At 38.3% G+C, this 15,578-nt stretch overlaps 1 protein-coding gene across 1 annotated transcript; it reads right to left on the bottom strand.

Annotated features, from left to right (window-relative positions):
• Positions 1 to 544: 544 nt before the first annotated feature.
• On the bottom strand, positions 545 to 14,812 carry LOC122815931 (secreted frizzled-related protein 2-like). Its single transcript, XM_044088798.1, has 4 exons — positions 14,619 to 14,812; positions 9,849 to 10,018; positions 9,056 to 9,148; positions 545 to 852 (listed from the first exon to the last, which is right to left on the bottom strand). Exons 1-4 carry the CDS (start codon positions 14,795 to 14,797, stop codon positions 545 to 547), a joined length of 750 nt encoding a protein of 249 aa, XP_043944733.1. The 5' UTR covers positions 14,798 to 14,812.
• Between the last annotated feature and the right edge of the window lie 766 nt (positions 14,813 to 15,578).

The following is a 15,578-nucleotide window of genomic DNA, read 5'->3' as shown; positions in this document are numbered from 1 at the left end:
GGGGACCCCCAGGAACAGGGATCCCCCAGCGACCGCAGGGTTTGCTGGTACCTAAAGCTGGCTATGCCCAAGTCAAAGCAAAGCTGCTATGCATTTTATCTGTTGCTCTTAGCTTGCCAAGTCCACTCACGTTGCTTTCACTCCCATCTTGTGCGTACTGAAAACTCCTTAAATCTGCAAGTGATGCATTTTACCTTAAACATGTTACACAATGTTAACCAAGAAAATGTTAAAGACAATCCAACGTCACCTATACTTTTTCAATCAGTTAGCCATGATTTCAGGGCCACAACCTCCCTGTTCACGTTATCTATATTCCATTGTAGGAGATTCTCACTTTTATTCCAAAATAAAATCAGACAAGCAAAACTAAAGACCAGAAAAAGTGGAGCATGCTAGTATAAACATATATACAATAAAACTTTATTTTTACATTTTCATGTATAATACATTTCTATTTACAAGGTGATGATATAAAAATAATATTTACAAGAGTGCATATGGTATACAGAGTAGTGTAACAGTCTGAGGCCAGGAAATGCTTCTAACATTTATGTTGTCTCCATTTGCGTGTGGCTGTTGTCAGCTGGCCATCTTTTCTTTGCCAGTTATAGATTCGGTTGAATGTCACCTTTCGTTCATATACATCTCCTACAATCACGTAAAACACTGAACGGTTTAAATGACCTAGCTGCTGGGCACACTGGTCATTGATCATCAACCACTGCTGAATCAAGTTGCGTGTATCGAACGGCATGAGTAATCCCTGCTTGATAAATTCTACTCTTCCTTCTACTTCGTATTCCAGCTGATGTGAGGCCGCCTGCTTCTTCACCAGTTTAACTTTTACTGCTATGGATAGAAAGAAACAATTGCATGAACATTTTTTTATTAAACCCGATACATGCAAACTCTTATATATGCAGTTTTGAATCATTAAGTTTTGAGTCATTAGCATTTGAGGCGTCTATATCATGTTATCGAAATTTTACTACATCGAATTAAAAAAAGTCGAACTTTATTGATCAAAGTAGTAAAATTTCGAATAACGTAAACAAAGAATAAATCAATAAAAAAAAACTTAACTAGCGTAGGCAGGGAGGCAAGTCCCCCTGCACCCCTCACACCCCCCTTCTTAAATATACCAACTCAGAGACCGCACTACATTGAGGTAAATGGAAATCTCCCCCTTATAGAGATTTCCATTTACTTGCGCGATGTTCTGGACTTTTGACATTGTCGTGCCGACAATATCGTATTCGATATTGTCGGCTTACGACAATGTGAACTAGACCCACATTTGACACTTGCAAAAACTATGATGGCAGAAAAAATGTGCTGGTTTGCTAAAAGAAAACAGAAGCCATAAAAGCTATGGCATCAGCAGTACTTACCAATAAAACTATCACAGCATCACTTATAGACACAGCACTGGTAAAATCTCTGTGTGGCATGCTGCATAACGAACTCTGGTCATATCCACACTGGCAGTGTGCCAGTTTATAAAACACTACACTGTCATGTTTAAAACTATCACAGCATCACTTATAGACACAGCACTGGTAAAATCTCTGTGTGGCATGCTGCATAACGAGCTCAGGTCATATCCACACTGGCAGTGTACCAGTTTATAAACACTACACTGTCAGGTTTTTAACCCTTCTTTCTACTTTGCCTAATAGAATGGTCAGCTAGATAAAAAATAAGGGTTTGTGCAGGTTACTACAAGCATTTAGTATGCATCCTGCTATTGGCTGGTACATTACGTGGTCCCAGTGCAGGTTATTACAAGCATTTAGTACGCATCCTGCTATTGGCTGGTACATTACGTGGTCCCAGTGGAAATGTGAATCGATGGCTCAAATAGTTAATGAGAAAGGAATGTTTTGACCTCAGTAATGATGGGATTAAAAGTCAATAGAACTGTCCATCTTTACTTACAAACTGTTAGCCTGCGGAGGAAATAAGGACAAACTGTCCATCTTTACTTACAAACTGTTAGCCTGCGGAGGAAATAAGGACAAACTGTCCATCTTTACTTACAAACTGTTAGCCTGTGGAGGTAATAAGGACAAACTGTCCATCTTTACTTACAAACTGCTAGCCTGCGGAGAAAATAAGGACAAACTGTCCATCTTTACTTACAAACTGTTAGCCTGCGGAGGAAATAAGGACAAACTGTCCATCTTTACTTACAAACTGTTAGCCTGTGGAGGAAATAAGGATGAAGCACTTAAGGGGAAACACTTAACTGCAGTGGTGGTGCTGCGGTAGCATTATCGCCTCACAGTAAGACATTTTCCTGTTCGATTCTCAGCTAAAGCATCTTCTGTGTGAAGACATGCTTGAATGGGTGTACCTTTGTTGAAGGTTGTGCGTCAGAGCTGGCAACTCGGCATGTAAAAATCTACTGCCAATCATTAGCGGACCGGAGTTCTGCTGTGGCAACCCCTAACCAGGAAAAGCTGAAAGACACAACAACAACTTAAGGGGAAACACTTGCCATTGAAAACTGTAGATGAAACAAAAGTTGTGCACCAAAAGTTGCAGCACAGGACATTGTGATAGGGGAACACTCCCAAGACATGGCAAAACTGAATAGGTTGGGGCAAAATGAAGGTCCTCATTCCAGTGCACACTACAGTTTATACTGCATCATGATTCAGTGATTTCAAATGACTACAACAGATACTTAACAGTTTACAGCATAAATGCAACTTTATGCACTTTAATCCAAAACCTTCACTTTGATGTCTATATATCCCAAACTATCAAAAAGGTTCACAAAAAAATGGGTACACTCTACAGGCTCAAAAAAGTCCCCTCAGATCAAGCTAGAATCACCCTAGCACAAACTCACCTATTGTCCACACTAATGTATGCAGCACCTATTCTTACCCATATCAGAAAAACAGACCTGGATAAACTTGACTCATGCTATAATAAGATTGCCAAGTTTGCTAACAACACCTCCTTCAGAACACACCACTGTAAGAGACCTACAATGGTTAGAATTTCCACAACTTCTCAATTTCCATCAGCTAGCCATTACGTACAACATTCTAAAATATCGTGATAAAACCCCATCACTAGGGCAACTGCTAACTCAATACACAGCAAATCACCCCCTCCGCTCTAATGACAAATCACTCCTCAGTATCTCTAGAGCTAATAATACTGCAGGAAAAGCACTATTCTCCCACACAGTTGCTAAAAATTGGAATACCCTCCCCTTTTCAATAATAGCAAGCTCCTCTACCTCACACTTTAAAAACACCCCAAAAGCACACCTACTGAATACCTGGTTATGTCCATGTATTACATAAAAATAAATGCTTTGTACCTCTCACCCTCCATTGACAATGATGTCTTCTAATGACTTCACTGTAATGCTCTAACGTACTAACACAGTTAGTCAAACTATCGCTAGTCAGTAGCTCACCAACCATGATCACTGCTGACATATATTCTGCGTGTTTTCGTATTTCTACCCTGAAAATGTGAATAATGTTGTTTGAATATGTCTTGTTTGTCTAAAAGTTCCTACATGTAAATATCTATTATGTCTTGTCTGTCTATAAATTCCCACATGTAAAGATCTATTGGTGTTCTCCACTGCTAGCATGTTCTTATAATTCTGTTTAAAACATGTATTATTGTTATAATTCTGTATAAAACATGCATTATTGTTATAATTGTGGAGCTTTTCTCCCCGGGCCTCCACTGTAAATGGATCTAGTCCAGTTGGACTTTCCCGGTATTGCCAACATCCTAGCAGATAGGTTCAGTGCAAACTTTACCCCCCTCTCACCCCCTAGAGGGCCCATCTCTATACCAGAAGAATGCAAAGTTCCTATAATCACGGCTGCACAGGTATAAAACACACTCTCCAAAGCCAAGAACACAGCATCCATGGGACCTGACAATATCCCAGGCTGCGTTCTACATGAACTACCAAATGAACTGGCACCCTACCTAAGTACCATGTTCAATTATAGCCTCACCTCAGGCTTTGTACCCACTGAATGGCGCACCATGATGGTTATCCCACTCCACAAAGGGGGAGCCACGACGGACCCCGGGAACTACCGCCCCATTAGCCTGACGAGCCTGGTCTGCAAGGCCATGGAATGTATCATCGTGGAACTTATAAACAAAGACATTGGTAATCTCCAAACTCTGGACCCTACCCAGTTTGGATTTGTAAAAGGCAGATCATGTCTCCTAAACCTGATTGACTTCTTTGAAGCAGTCACCAAAGCCATAGATGAGGGTAAAATGGTTCACACAGCTTATCTAGATCACGCCAAGGCTTTCGACACCATCCTCCACTCTGGAATTATAGATAAGTTCACTAAACTAGGTATAAATCCCTATGGCACAAGATGGGTTGCCAACTGGCTCACGGACAGAACCCACACTGTGAAAGCAGCGGATTCCAAATCTGACTTCAGACCAGTGACAAGTGGAGTACCACAGAGTTCAGTCCTGGGTCCTCTCCTGTTTGGTATCTACTTCTCTGAAGTGCAGGCTAACACAGAAGGTCTTTGGCTAACAAAGTTTGCAGATGACTGCAAACTAGGAGCCATAATCAAAACTCCTAATGATGTGGACAAACTACAAAAGGGCCTCACTGAGACAGATACCTGGTGTCAAAGCCATGGCCTGAAGCTCAATGCCAAAAAGTGTATTGTCATCCCCTTTGGTAAAAACTCTGTACCCATGAACTACCACATAGCTGGTAGTCTACTTAATGCCAAAAATGTGATGAGACCTTGGGACGCAGGTGGACAGTAGTCTCTCCTTTTATAATCACATCACCACAGTGGTCAGGAAATCCTTCTATGTGGCTCACCTCATCACAAAAGGTTTCTCATCCAGAAAAAAAGAGGTCATTGTTCCCCTCTACTCATCACTCATTAGACCCATTATAGAGTACAACGCCCCTTTTGGTATGTACCTCACAAGACATCTACAACAACTGGAAAGACCACAGAAATACCTCACAAAGAGGATTACTGGCCTCAAGCAGATGCCCTATGCAGACCATCTCAAAAAACTCCAGCTTTACTCCATCGCATATGGCCTACTCAGAGGTGATCTCTGCCTAACATACAAAGCTATGTCAAACCCAGAGCTGTTGGACATGATCCACTTAAAGAAATCCCAATCCCTAAGAGCTAGGGACCCTAACCTTGTCACCACAATAAACAGAACATGCTGGAGGGATAGATTCCTGTCCCAGAGACTTCCCATACTCTGGAACAGACTACCTATCTATGTCAAACAGAGCTCCTCATTAGCACTCTTCAAGAAAAATCTTGATAATTGGATGGGAAATGGGAAATTCACCCCGGGGATCACTTCTGTGGCTCTGCTCGACAGGGGCACAGGAAAATAATTTTCTTGGGTGGCGAAAGCCAGGGTACATTTTTTGGCTAGGCTTATATAGGCCCTAAGGCCAATAGCCTAGTACCTACCTATGAACCTATGAACCTATGAACAAATGTAAAATAAATAAAATAAAATCTTGTTACGTGACAGTCACACAGCATATACAAAGGATAACTAGCCTAAAAGTGATGCAGAATATGTCTAGCATTACATGTATACGAAATCAGTACTATCCTCTGTTACATATGTAATCAGTAAAGGATATGTCTCTCAGTCTTAGCACCAAGCCAAAAGTAATGGGAGGGACAAAGGTCCAAAAATAGGGACAGATTTTAAACACTAGCTTTATAAACTAAATGTGCAGGACAACAGGTTTTGCAGTATCATGCATGTTCTGAAGGATATAAAAACTGAAACTCAGATATTTGTTATTATTTAGTGGCTCTGATCCTCAATCATTTGCCAGTGCCAAATTCTATAAGAAACAGACCATAAACATAAAGCAAAATGTGGACATTCTGTGAGGTATGGCAAAAGCCAAGTCTCATGACCACAGGAAATGAAGCACCCGAGTCAGTAGTCCGAAGAGATACAAATCACTGGATTTGCATACATATACTGCTGCTGCATGCTTGGTTACTTATTACACTAACTGTGAGAGCATTGACTTATGGAAATCATTTAAAATAGTGTTATTTCATACCAGACTATGAGCTCAATTGGCTAAATGTTTGCCCTATTTTATATGCAACAACAGAGAAATGACACTTTCACTGTATGCAGTTCCTGTCGCACAGTTACATGCCAGGAGTAATGCCATGTAATACAGCCCTTATGGACTTAGTTTTAACTGCAGCCTTATGCATTGCACCAACTGACACTTTGTACTGCACTTTATGCCAGGATTGCACTAGTTTTTGCAAGTGCAATGCTCTTCTATAAAATGCCTCGCAGTTTTATCACTATTATACATGTTTATATTTAACTATTTGAGGTTACACTGTTATTAAATATGTGATTTTGAATTACATCACAGAGCAGAACGTGTTTTGTGATCACAGCTACTGGGTGCCGCACGTTATATCTTCGATTTTTTTGCGTTGTAAAAACTACCTTCCATTTGTAACACCGTTACATACCATTGCTCTTCAAAATCTTCCTATAGCGCTATTTATTTATTTATTTATTGACATTGGATTGTGTGCTCTTGAAAAATGTGATTTGCATTCCTAATGCATACTGCTCATAACACAATCACAACTACATTCTCTAGTTTGTACTTTCAGTAATCTTTCCAATTTACTTTTGATGTAAGCTGTACAACCTAATGCCAAGTAAGGCCTCTCATTCTAAATCTGGTAAAACATTTTCTGAGTGCTTGTGATAACAGTCTTTTTTATTACTTCTGCATAGATTTTACTACTGCATTCTCTAACTTTTCTGTTTACACCACAATTACCTTGCAAAATGATGTAATTGTGCTACTGCAGTCTACACCACAGGCAAACAAAACTGCATGAGTACACACATTACGCACACAACACTGCACGAGTACACACATTACGCACACAATACTGCACAAGTACACCCATTACGCACACAACACTGTACAAGTACACACATTACGCACACAAAGCTGCATGAGTACACACATTACACACACAATACTGCACGAGTACACACATTATGCACACAACACCGCATGAGTACACAGATTTCGCACACAATAGTGTAGGAGTATACACACATATGCAAACAACACTGCACGAGTACATACATTATGCACACAATACTGCACAAGTACACACATTACGCACACAATAGTGCATGAGTATACACACATATGCACAGACACCAAAATAACAAGATGCACAAACATTTGCATTTGCACCACACATCTCTACAACCAAGAACACAGAATTAGAGCTGAAAAGGAGTAACTGCAGGGAAGCGATAAATGAAAGAATCTAAAGGAAGCAGCTTCTAGCTGGGAAGTGGGTAGTTTTGCAGAATTTGCGGGAAGTGTGGCAGAGGAATTTTTAAGGAGATGGGTGTAAATGGAAAATTCTCAGCTAATTAGATGTATGCAAGACAGCCAATGTTAACTTAAGGCAGGTTATAATGCAAACAGCATGATAGGCAGTAACCCCCTGCACCTCTGGTGTGGGAAACTGTACCCCCCCACAGACACCCTTTCAGATTACATGTGTGTGGGGAAGTGTACCCCCTACAGACACCATTTAGGATTCCACTTGTATACTTGGCACTTAACAATATTCAGAAACTTCCATCTGATTATGAATAGTCAGTGACTTCCATCTGATTATGGTGCTTTAAAAGTGTTGATAACAAATTGCCAAGTTTCCCCTAGTCTTTAGATCCCAATAACTTACAGCAACTTTTCTTGAAGCACATCTTTACAATTGGTCATCAAACTTTTATTGCAGCAATATTTAGTACTGTTACTTAACCAAACAAAAGTGTCACAAGCCTTCTGTCCCTGCCCTCCCTTACCTGCCTTCTGTTCCTGCTCCTCCCTTACCTGTCTTCTGTCCCTGCTCCTCCCTTACCTGCCTTCTGTCCCTGCCCTCCCTTACCTGTCTTCTGTCCCTGCTCCTCCCTTACCTGCCTTCTGTCCCTGCTCCTCCCTTACCTGCCTTCTGTCCCTGCTCCTCCCTTACCTGCCTTCTGTCCCTGCTCCCCCTTACCTGCCTTCTGTCCCTGCTCCTCCCTTACCTGTCTTCTGTCCCTGCTCCTCCCTTACCTGCTTTCTGTCCTTGGTCTGTCCTTGCTTCCCAATCTCCATTACTCATTCTATAGTTAACTTTTTTCACCCTCATTCATACTTTGTCATTTATTGGAGTCCTTCTATGACCTACTTTCTGTTCACCCCACCTGTTGTTCAGTAATTCTTTCGACTTCATTCTCCTATACTTTGGCCTCTTCTTTCTCTGCCGATTTAATAAAGTTTGCTGTTCTGATAGTTACAAACATATTATTATTCTTTCTATGAATTCCAGAGAAGTCAAGATACTAGGAAATTGTGTACATTATTTTGGGTTGCAAAGCCATTTCAAACATTTGTGAATTTTGAATATGGTGAGTATCCTGGTTCTAGTCCATGCCAAAGAACGCAAATTTTACATTGCAAACTCTCACATAATTACTAAACTACACCATCTTGAATAAAAGAACAAATCAACAGATCTCTTCCAACATAGAAATGAAACCAGAATTTCAGGAATTAGCAGCGAATAACTGGGAACCCATTAACATAGTATGTCTCAAGGTGCCAGACTGGTAAGTGTTACCATTTTGTTCATGCCCTAGAGTTCAGTCCTGGCTTCCTGATGCTCTCTAGGTTGAATATGCATTGCCTACTTATCTTGCAATGAATTTACAATCCCTAGTTCAGTCTCCTTTGAAAAAAAACATGCCGTTTTAAATTAATTTGTTACTCCAGACAATCACTTTTGATTTTGAAGTTCTGCTTTCCTAGGTCACTCCTTTAAAAGGGGCCTTTGTATAACCTCATTAAGTCAACGAAATACATAAACAGCATGAAGCTGCTAATATCAAAAGGTTTCTACAATCTTACACGTGTTACTGCTAAATAATTCATGATAAAATACAAAACGTGCATTCTTTTGCCTTTACTTACCAAAATTGTTGTTACAAAAAGTGTCCAGGACTTGCTTGTAAGAAAATGGTTCCTCAACTGCAGGGCAATCTTGGCATGTAGGTTTGGGAAAAACTGCAAAATACATCATGACAAAAGACTTTAGAAGATGGAACTGTTACAGACGGCCTCATAAATGCTACCTTCTTACAGAATGTTTTAAAGTATTCCAAGCTCATCATCTTAAAGACATGTTATTGCTTCAATTTCAGAATGCAAACTACTAAGAACTGACAACATTTTTACACTTCTCAGACTATACCTCTCAACCTCTTAGTGCAAGAAATCTGGACAAAGCCTGACAAAATGGGGGGACAGAGGTCCAAAAATAGGGACAGATTTTTAATACTGGCTCATAAACTTAGAAAGTTGCTAAAGTAACAGGGTCACTGTTAACATATATTTTCTGAAGGATTTGAAGTCTAAAAGTCAAATGTACATTGTTATTTAATAACTTTTCAGTCCTCAGATCATCCCAGTGATTTGCCAGGAAACCACAAATTTTATTTTATGACAAACAGATCAAAACTATAAGGCAAAAATCTGGACATTCTGCAAAAGTCTGGACAATTGAGTGGTAGGTCTCATACAATGCTCTCTAAATGCTCTATATTTAAAAGTGGACAAAATTACCGTGATTTTTGTTATGAATGTATACAAGCTGAAGAATAAAGTTATAGAAGTCATCTTCTACACGCATGTATATTTACGCTCTAAATGCCATTCTTTAGTCAATGTCCCTTAAGTTTACATGATACAATTATCTGAAACCTACATTTATAATAAACACCATTGTGTTTGGTATTAGATGCAAAACACAAGTCCTCATCAGAAGGGAATCTCTCGCAGTCCAGTTCTTTGGGCCACGAATGACCACGACAAGCCAAGATTGGGACACAGCTGTCACGAACCGCAGTGCACATGCTTCGACAGGGCTGAATGAAGCTAAGGACAGAAAAATGCAAGCTACGTTAATGAGAAAAAGTTTTACGATATACAGACAAGCTTCACATATAGACTGAGCAATGTTTTGTCTTCAAATACCATGCTGACTCTCCATTACTTACAGTGTTTGTTAAATGTACCAATGTTTGTTAAAAAAGCTTTGATCAATGCACTGCTCAATGTTCCATGTTAATGTACACATGTCCTCCGCCTAATGAGCCATGGCTGAAAAGACTCGTATGACCAACCCACTTACTTAAGAAATACGAATGAAAGAAAAACAAATGAATAAATAAAAAATAAGTATGGATGAAAGGCTAATTTATTTATTTATTTATTCCAGTTTGGTGACCGGGGAGGTCCACTGGGCTCGAGAACCCGTTTTCAGTGGAGGCTCAGGGAGAAAAGATCCATAAAGTTACATCACATATTGAATTATCACAATACAAAGTTACATTACATATTGAAATAACAAAGAAAAATAATTTTGCATTATAGTCAATGTGTATTCTTACAAAATACAGCAGGTAGAATAGCAAATGAATAGGTATAATTCACTAAGTAACTTAAGATATTAAAGAAAAATTATCCAGGCAGGATGAGAGAGGCATAGAGTATGAGGCTGGGTGCAGATAGTCTAGGTCTATGAGAGAGGTTAGAAAGGTAAGGAGGTTAGCCAATAAATAAAGAAGTAAAAATAATGCAATTTCCACTGAGCTACAACCACAATGTATAGAAAAAAAATTAAGCAGGCCAAAAATCTTCTTTACTAAAAAGAAATATTAACTTAAAACAGAGATGCAATATATCTAGATGAAAACAGAGGCGCAATACATCTGCATATATTTGGAGGATGGATATAATAAGGGACTAGGGCTTTTGCAGACCATATTGTACTTAAATCAATACAAAAGGCTGGAGTTCACTTTCATAACAAAAGCTTACTCTTGTATTAAGGTGTTTCAGATACAAACAATTGTTTTATGCAACTATCAGAGGAAACTTGAGAAATATTTTTTTTTGTCTCAAAAAACTCCAGAGACAGTATTTTTTCATAGGTTCATACTAGGCTATCTGCCCTAGGGCATTTATAAGCCTAGCCAGAGTGTGTGTGGCTTTCACCACCCCTTAGGATGAGAATACTATACCCATTAGTTTGCTGTGCCTCTGTCCAGCAGTGACACAGAAATGATTCCCGGGGTAAACCTACGATCTCCCATCCACTCGTCAAGATTTCTCTTGAACAGAGTCAGTGAGGGGCTCTGCCTCACATGGACTGGGATTCTGTTCCATAGTGTAGGGAGTCTCTGGGTGATGAATCTGTCCCTCCAGCATGTCCTATTTATATCCGTGTTGAGGTTTAAGTCTCTTGCTCTCGTGGCTCTGGTGGATTTGGAATTTTTGAGGTGGAGCATGTCCATTAATTCCGGGTTGGACATGGCCTTGTATGTCAGGCACAGATCACCTCTGAGCAGCAGGACATAACTGCTCAAATAGGGACTTGTCCTGTGTAAAGAGGAGCCAAGGCTACGCTAAGGGACCAGGATACTGTACAAAATACAGTGATGAAATACTGATGTAAAGTTGTGGCTATTAAGAAAGCCAAAGGAAAAAGACAACAAGGGAAACCCTATTACGATATTTATCTCAGGGGACTGGTACAGGTTAAGTTTGTGTGCTTCAATAAAGGATTTTCAATAAAGGATATTCCATTTTTAACTGTAAACGACCTACTATTTCTATTTGATTATTTTCTAGCACGTATTTTACAGTTATATTTTTACAGTTTGAGTTTTATTAAATGAACTAAGAGCATAATATAATTTGGGAAGGGAACATAGTATAGGTTGCATACTGGGTTTTGCTGAAACTTTGAGGTATAGCACTCATTTCTCTTTATACAGGTTAACCTGTGCATCAATTTGTTAAGCTTTATACTGTGAAATAATTTAGAATGAGGCTGCATTTGGACAATTTCTAGTCTGTGAAAACTTTCACATGTAAAGGATAGGGAGGTAATTTAATTTATTTACTTATTTTGCATTTGTTGACCGGGCCAGTCTAACTGGATATATGTCCATTTTCAGTGGAGGCCCGGGGAGATAAGCTCCGAGGAAGCAAAATAAAATAACTTGTACAAAAAATTAATGTATATACAATGAAACATTGCAGGTACAGAACAGAGAATAATGACAGAGGTTGTTTGTTCATAGCATAGTGCTAAATATACAGGTACAGTTAGTACAATACAAATGTAGCTGCAATACATCATGTAGAAAAAGATAGCAGCTGAGTTAGACAATATAATAGTAAACAACTAGTCATAAAGAAAAGGGAGGAGCTGAATTATACAGTATATGAGTAAAAGTAGTCTCCTTAATAAAATACTGAGGATGTAAGTAAAAGTATCTAGAAGGACTAGGTCAGTTGTTTCTAAGAAAAGGAACAAGACTACGTGAGAAGAGGAGGGACGGTAGATCCAGGTAAGAGAGCTAGTAAATCATAATTATCCATATTGTATACTGGGAATATGATACACAATGCTTCTTGATTTATTAAGCTCATACCATAACAGAACCCCACTAACTGTATTATTCTCATTTAGCAAATACCATTTAATACCATTTATATGCACGAAACAGATGATCCCCTCAACTCCAGCCTAGCTGTGAAGGGGTCCTTGAAAATGTCATTATGGAAAATGTCACATAAACATTCAAATTACATTAAAATAAAACAAATGGTAAAATATTATTAATATTAAATTCATGCAAGACAGTATAAGCTCTCACCACCATCATCATATTTGAGCTCTTTGGCAGACTGCCAATGCAGGTAAGTGCAAATAATATCACATAGTCCAGCATTAAAAATAGCGAAGTATATAACCAAGTTAAAAATACTGAAAAAGGGGGAAATTGTCAGTAGAGTAGCACTTTTCTGTCAGAACAGCTTTATAGATAGATAGATAGACAGACAGACAGACAGATAGATAGAAAGAATCTATCTATCTAAGTTCATTAGTTTATTTATTTGTTTACTTTATTTTATTTTACATTTGTTTACCGGGATAGTCCCGACTGGATATATGTCCAGTGCAGGCCCTGGGAGAAAAGCTCCAATTAGACAAATACAAAGCTAACATTTAAAAAATATAAAATATAAAAGTATAAAAACAACATTTACAACAAAGAATAAAAAATAAAGTGAGTATGTACAATGGTTCATGGTGTTCCCTAATAGGGCTACACAATTCACATGGTAAGACACAATTAAAGGCAGGAGACATTAGATAGCATACAGAGCTTTATTATAAGAAAATACAGTGCACAAATAATGTGCTTACCGCTACACTTTTCAGTATTGTCATTTTAAATAGCAAATTAATATTTGTGCTTATAGGTTTTCATTAAACTATTTTGTTAAAACTATACATAAAGGCTATGTTTTATAACAGTACCCCCCCCCCCCTCGGACGCGCAGCAACAAGACCCAGCCAAACCCCACCCAACACAAAACACATTAGGAATTCATTTAGGAAAGAGTAACAAAACCTACCAAAAGAAATACCACTTCTCTCTCCGAGAGCAACTATAAAAGTCTCTCTCTCTCTGAGAGCAACTATAAAGTAACGTTCATAGGACAGAAGCACATTCATCACAAGAGTTAAACAAAACACATCTAAGGTAAACCATTTTGATGTGTACATAAAAAATTAGAAGTACATTTAGGGAACAGTAAAAACCTACCATTATAATATTATTGTCCAAGAACTGCTACATGAATAAAGTTCAGAGAAACATTGTATAAATATATGCAATTCAAAAATTCAATTACCATGTAACTGTTGATTTTTCACACACACACTATTTGCTTTAAAGACTGCAGTATTTTCAGTCACAGCAAATTACTTTTTGTATATTTATATTACCTAAACTGTAGAAGTGTTAGTGTTATTTTTGAAGTTTGAAAAATTATTGTTTTAAAAATGTTTTTGTAATACTTTGCAGCTTTTCTCTATGGGTCTCTGCTAAAAATGGGCATCTACCCATTTGGGCTTTCTCATTAATCAGATGTAAGCAATAAATAAACAAATAAATAAATTGTATATACATTTTCAGCAAAGAAAATAGACCCCCAAAAATTGACAGTTCAGAACAGCAAAAAAAAAAAAAAAAAAAAATGTATATGTACCTGCACCAAAACATGGCACTTTGTTTGACTTGAGAATGACACAGCAGGAAAAAATAGAAATAAAATCTAGGCGTTTAGTATAAGCAACAAATAGGTAAGCAGTTTTATTAGTTCTATTAGCTTCATCATACCACATTTTCTTTAAACCATTTGCTGAAAATGTATATAAAACATAATTAGGGATAAAAAATGGCATGCATGTCAACTTGGAAAGAACTACAGTCACTTATAAAATGTAATTTTTTTGAAATTGGTAGGGGAATCTTACTTTACACTTCTACTTGATTAAATCAATACCAAACAAATTCAAAAATGCACTGCAAATTTCTCCAAAATGGATCTTGGGGGTGATTATTGTATAGTTCAGTCTTTAGATTTGTTTTCAGACAAAATTAAAACAACTTACCTATCCAAGCAGACTGGTGCAAACAGAGAACACAAGAAAGTTCGTACTTGGGGGTGACAGCCAGTTTGTAAAAGACGGATCCACTCAGCAGACTTTGGAATAACATCTTCCAGGGTAGCATGTCCCATCAGGTTTGGGAGCCTCATCTCAGAGTAACCAGCCCCATGACACATTCTCATCTCTTTTGGTATAGTTACACACTTTGTTGTCAGTCCAAAATCAAAGCTTTCTATCAATCCTGTGACCCCAATGAAGAAAATAACAAAAACCGCTGCAAAATTCATGGCTAGAGTTCAGAAGAGAACCTTAGTCTTCAGAAGGTCTGTAATGTCACAGAAAGTGCTCAGTCCAAGTGAGAGTGTATGCAGTAAAAGGATGTTTGCTCATGGGTTTATATATGCATTGACACATTGCCCCTGGTCATTATCACTACTTTGACAAACTACTTGAGGCAGGCCCTCTGTCATTACCCAGACAAGTGATTGTTGTGGTAACTAGGAAGGTGGAGACACAGACACATTAATTACCAATGACCTGCCACAAGGAAGGTAGAACTAAGTATTTTACAGATAAATGTTTTGCTTAACAAAAAAAAAAAAAAATCTTTTTCAAAGTATGGATAATGGCTTGTAACATTCTTGTGGAAGAAAGATTTTTTTTCCTCTTATGGTTCAAACAACATTAAAGTAAAATTAGGTGTTTGTCTGTACTAGACATACTGACTCCAAGGGCAATTTGTTTTCTTTGTTAAGACGATAATGCTGATCTGACAGAAATAACACAATAACAGGGGCTATCAAGTCAGAATGTGTGGCTGGTATAATTGGCCAACGTCTTTAAACCTATGTCTACATTATAGGCAAACCTTTTATTTATCCAGGGCATTGACATGTATGAAGATGCAGGCACCATTCTCATCCTGCAGAGACCCTTTTGTGTAATGTCTGTCTTGCTTTAAAT

This window comes from Protopterus annectens, chromosome 11.part0 (genome assembly GCF_019279795.1).
Source record: "Protopterus annectens isolate FY-2018-M chromosome 11.part0, PAN1.0, whole genome shotgun sequence".
Taxonomy (NCBI): Eukaryota; Metazoa; Chordata; order Ceratodontiformes; family Protopteridae; genus Protopterus; species Protopterus annectens.
Note: the sequence above shows the minus strand (reverse complement) of the source record. Positions and strands in the feature narration are given on the sequence as shown.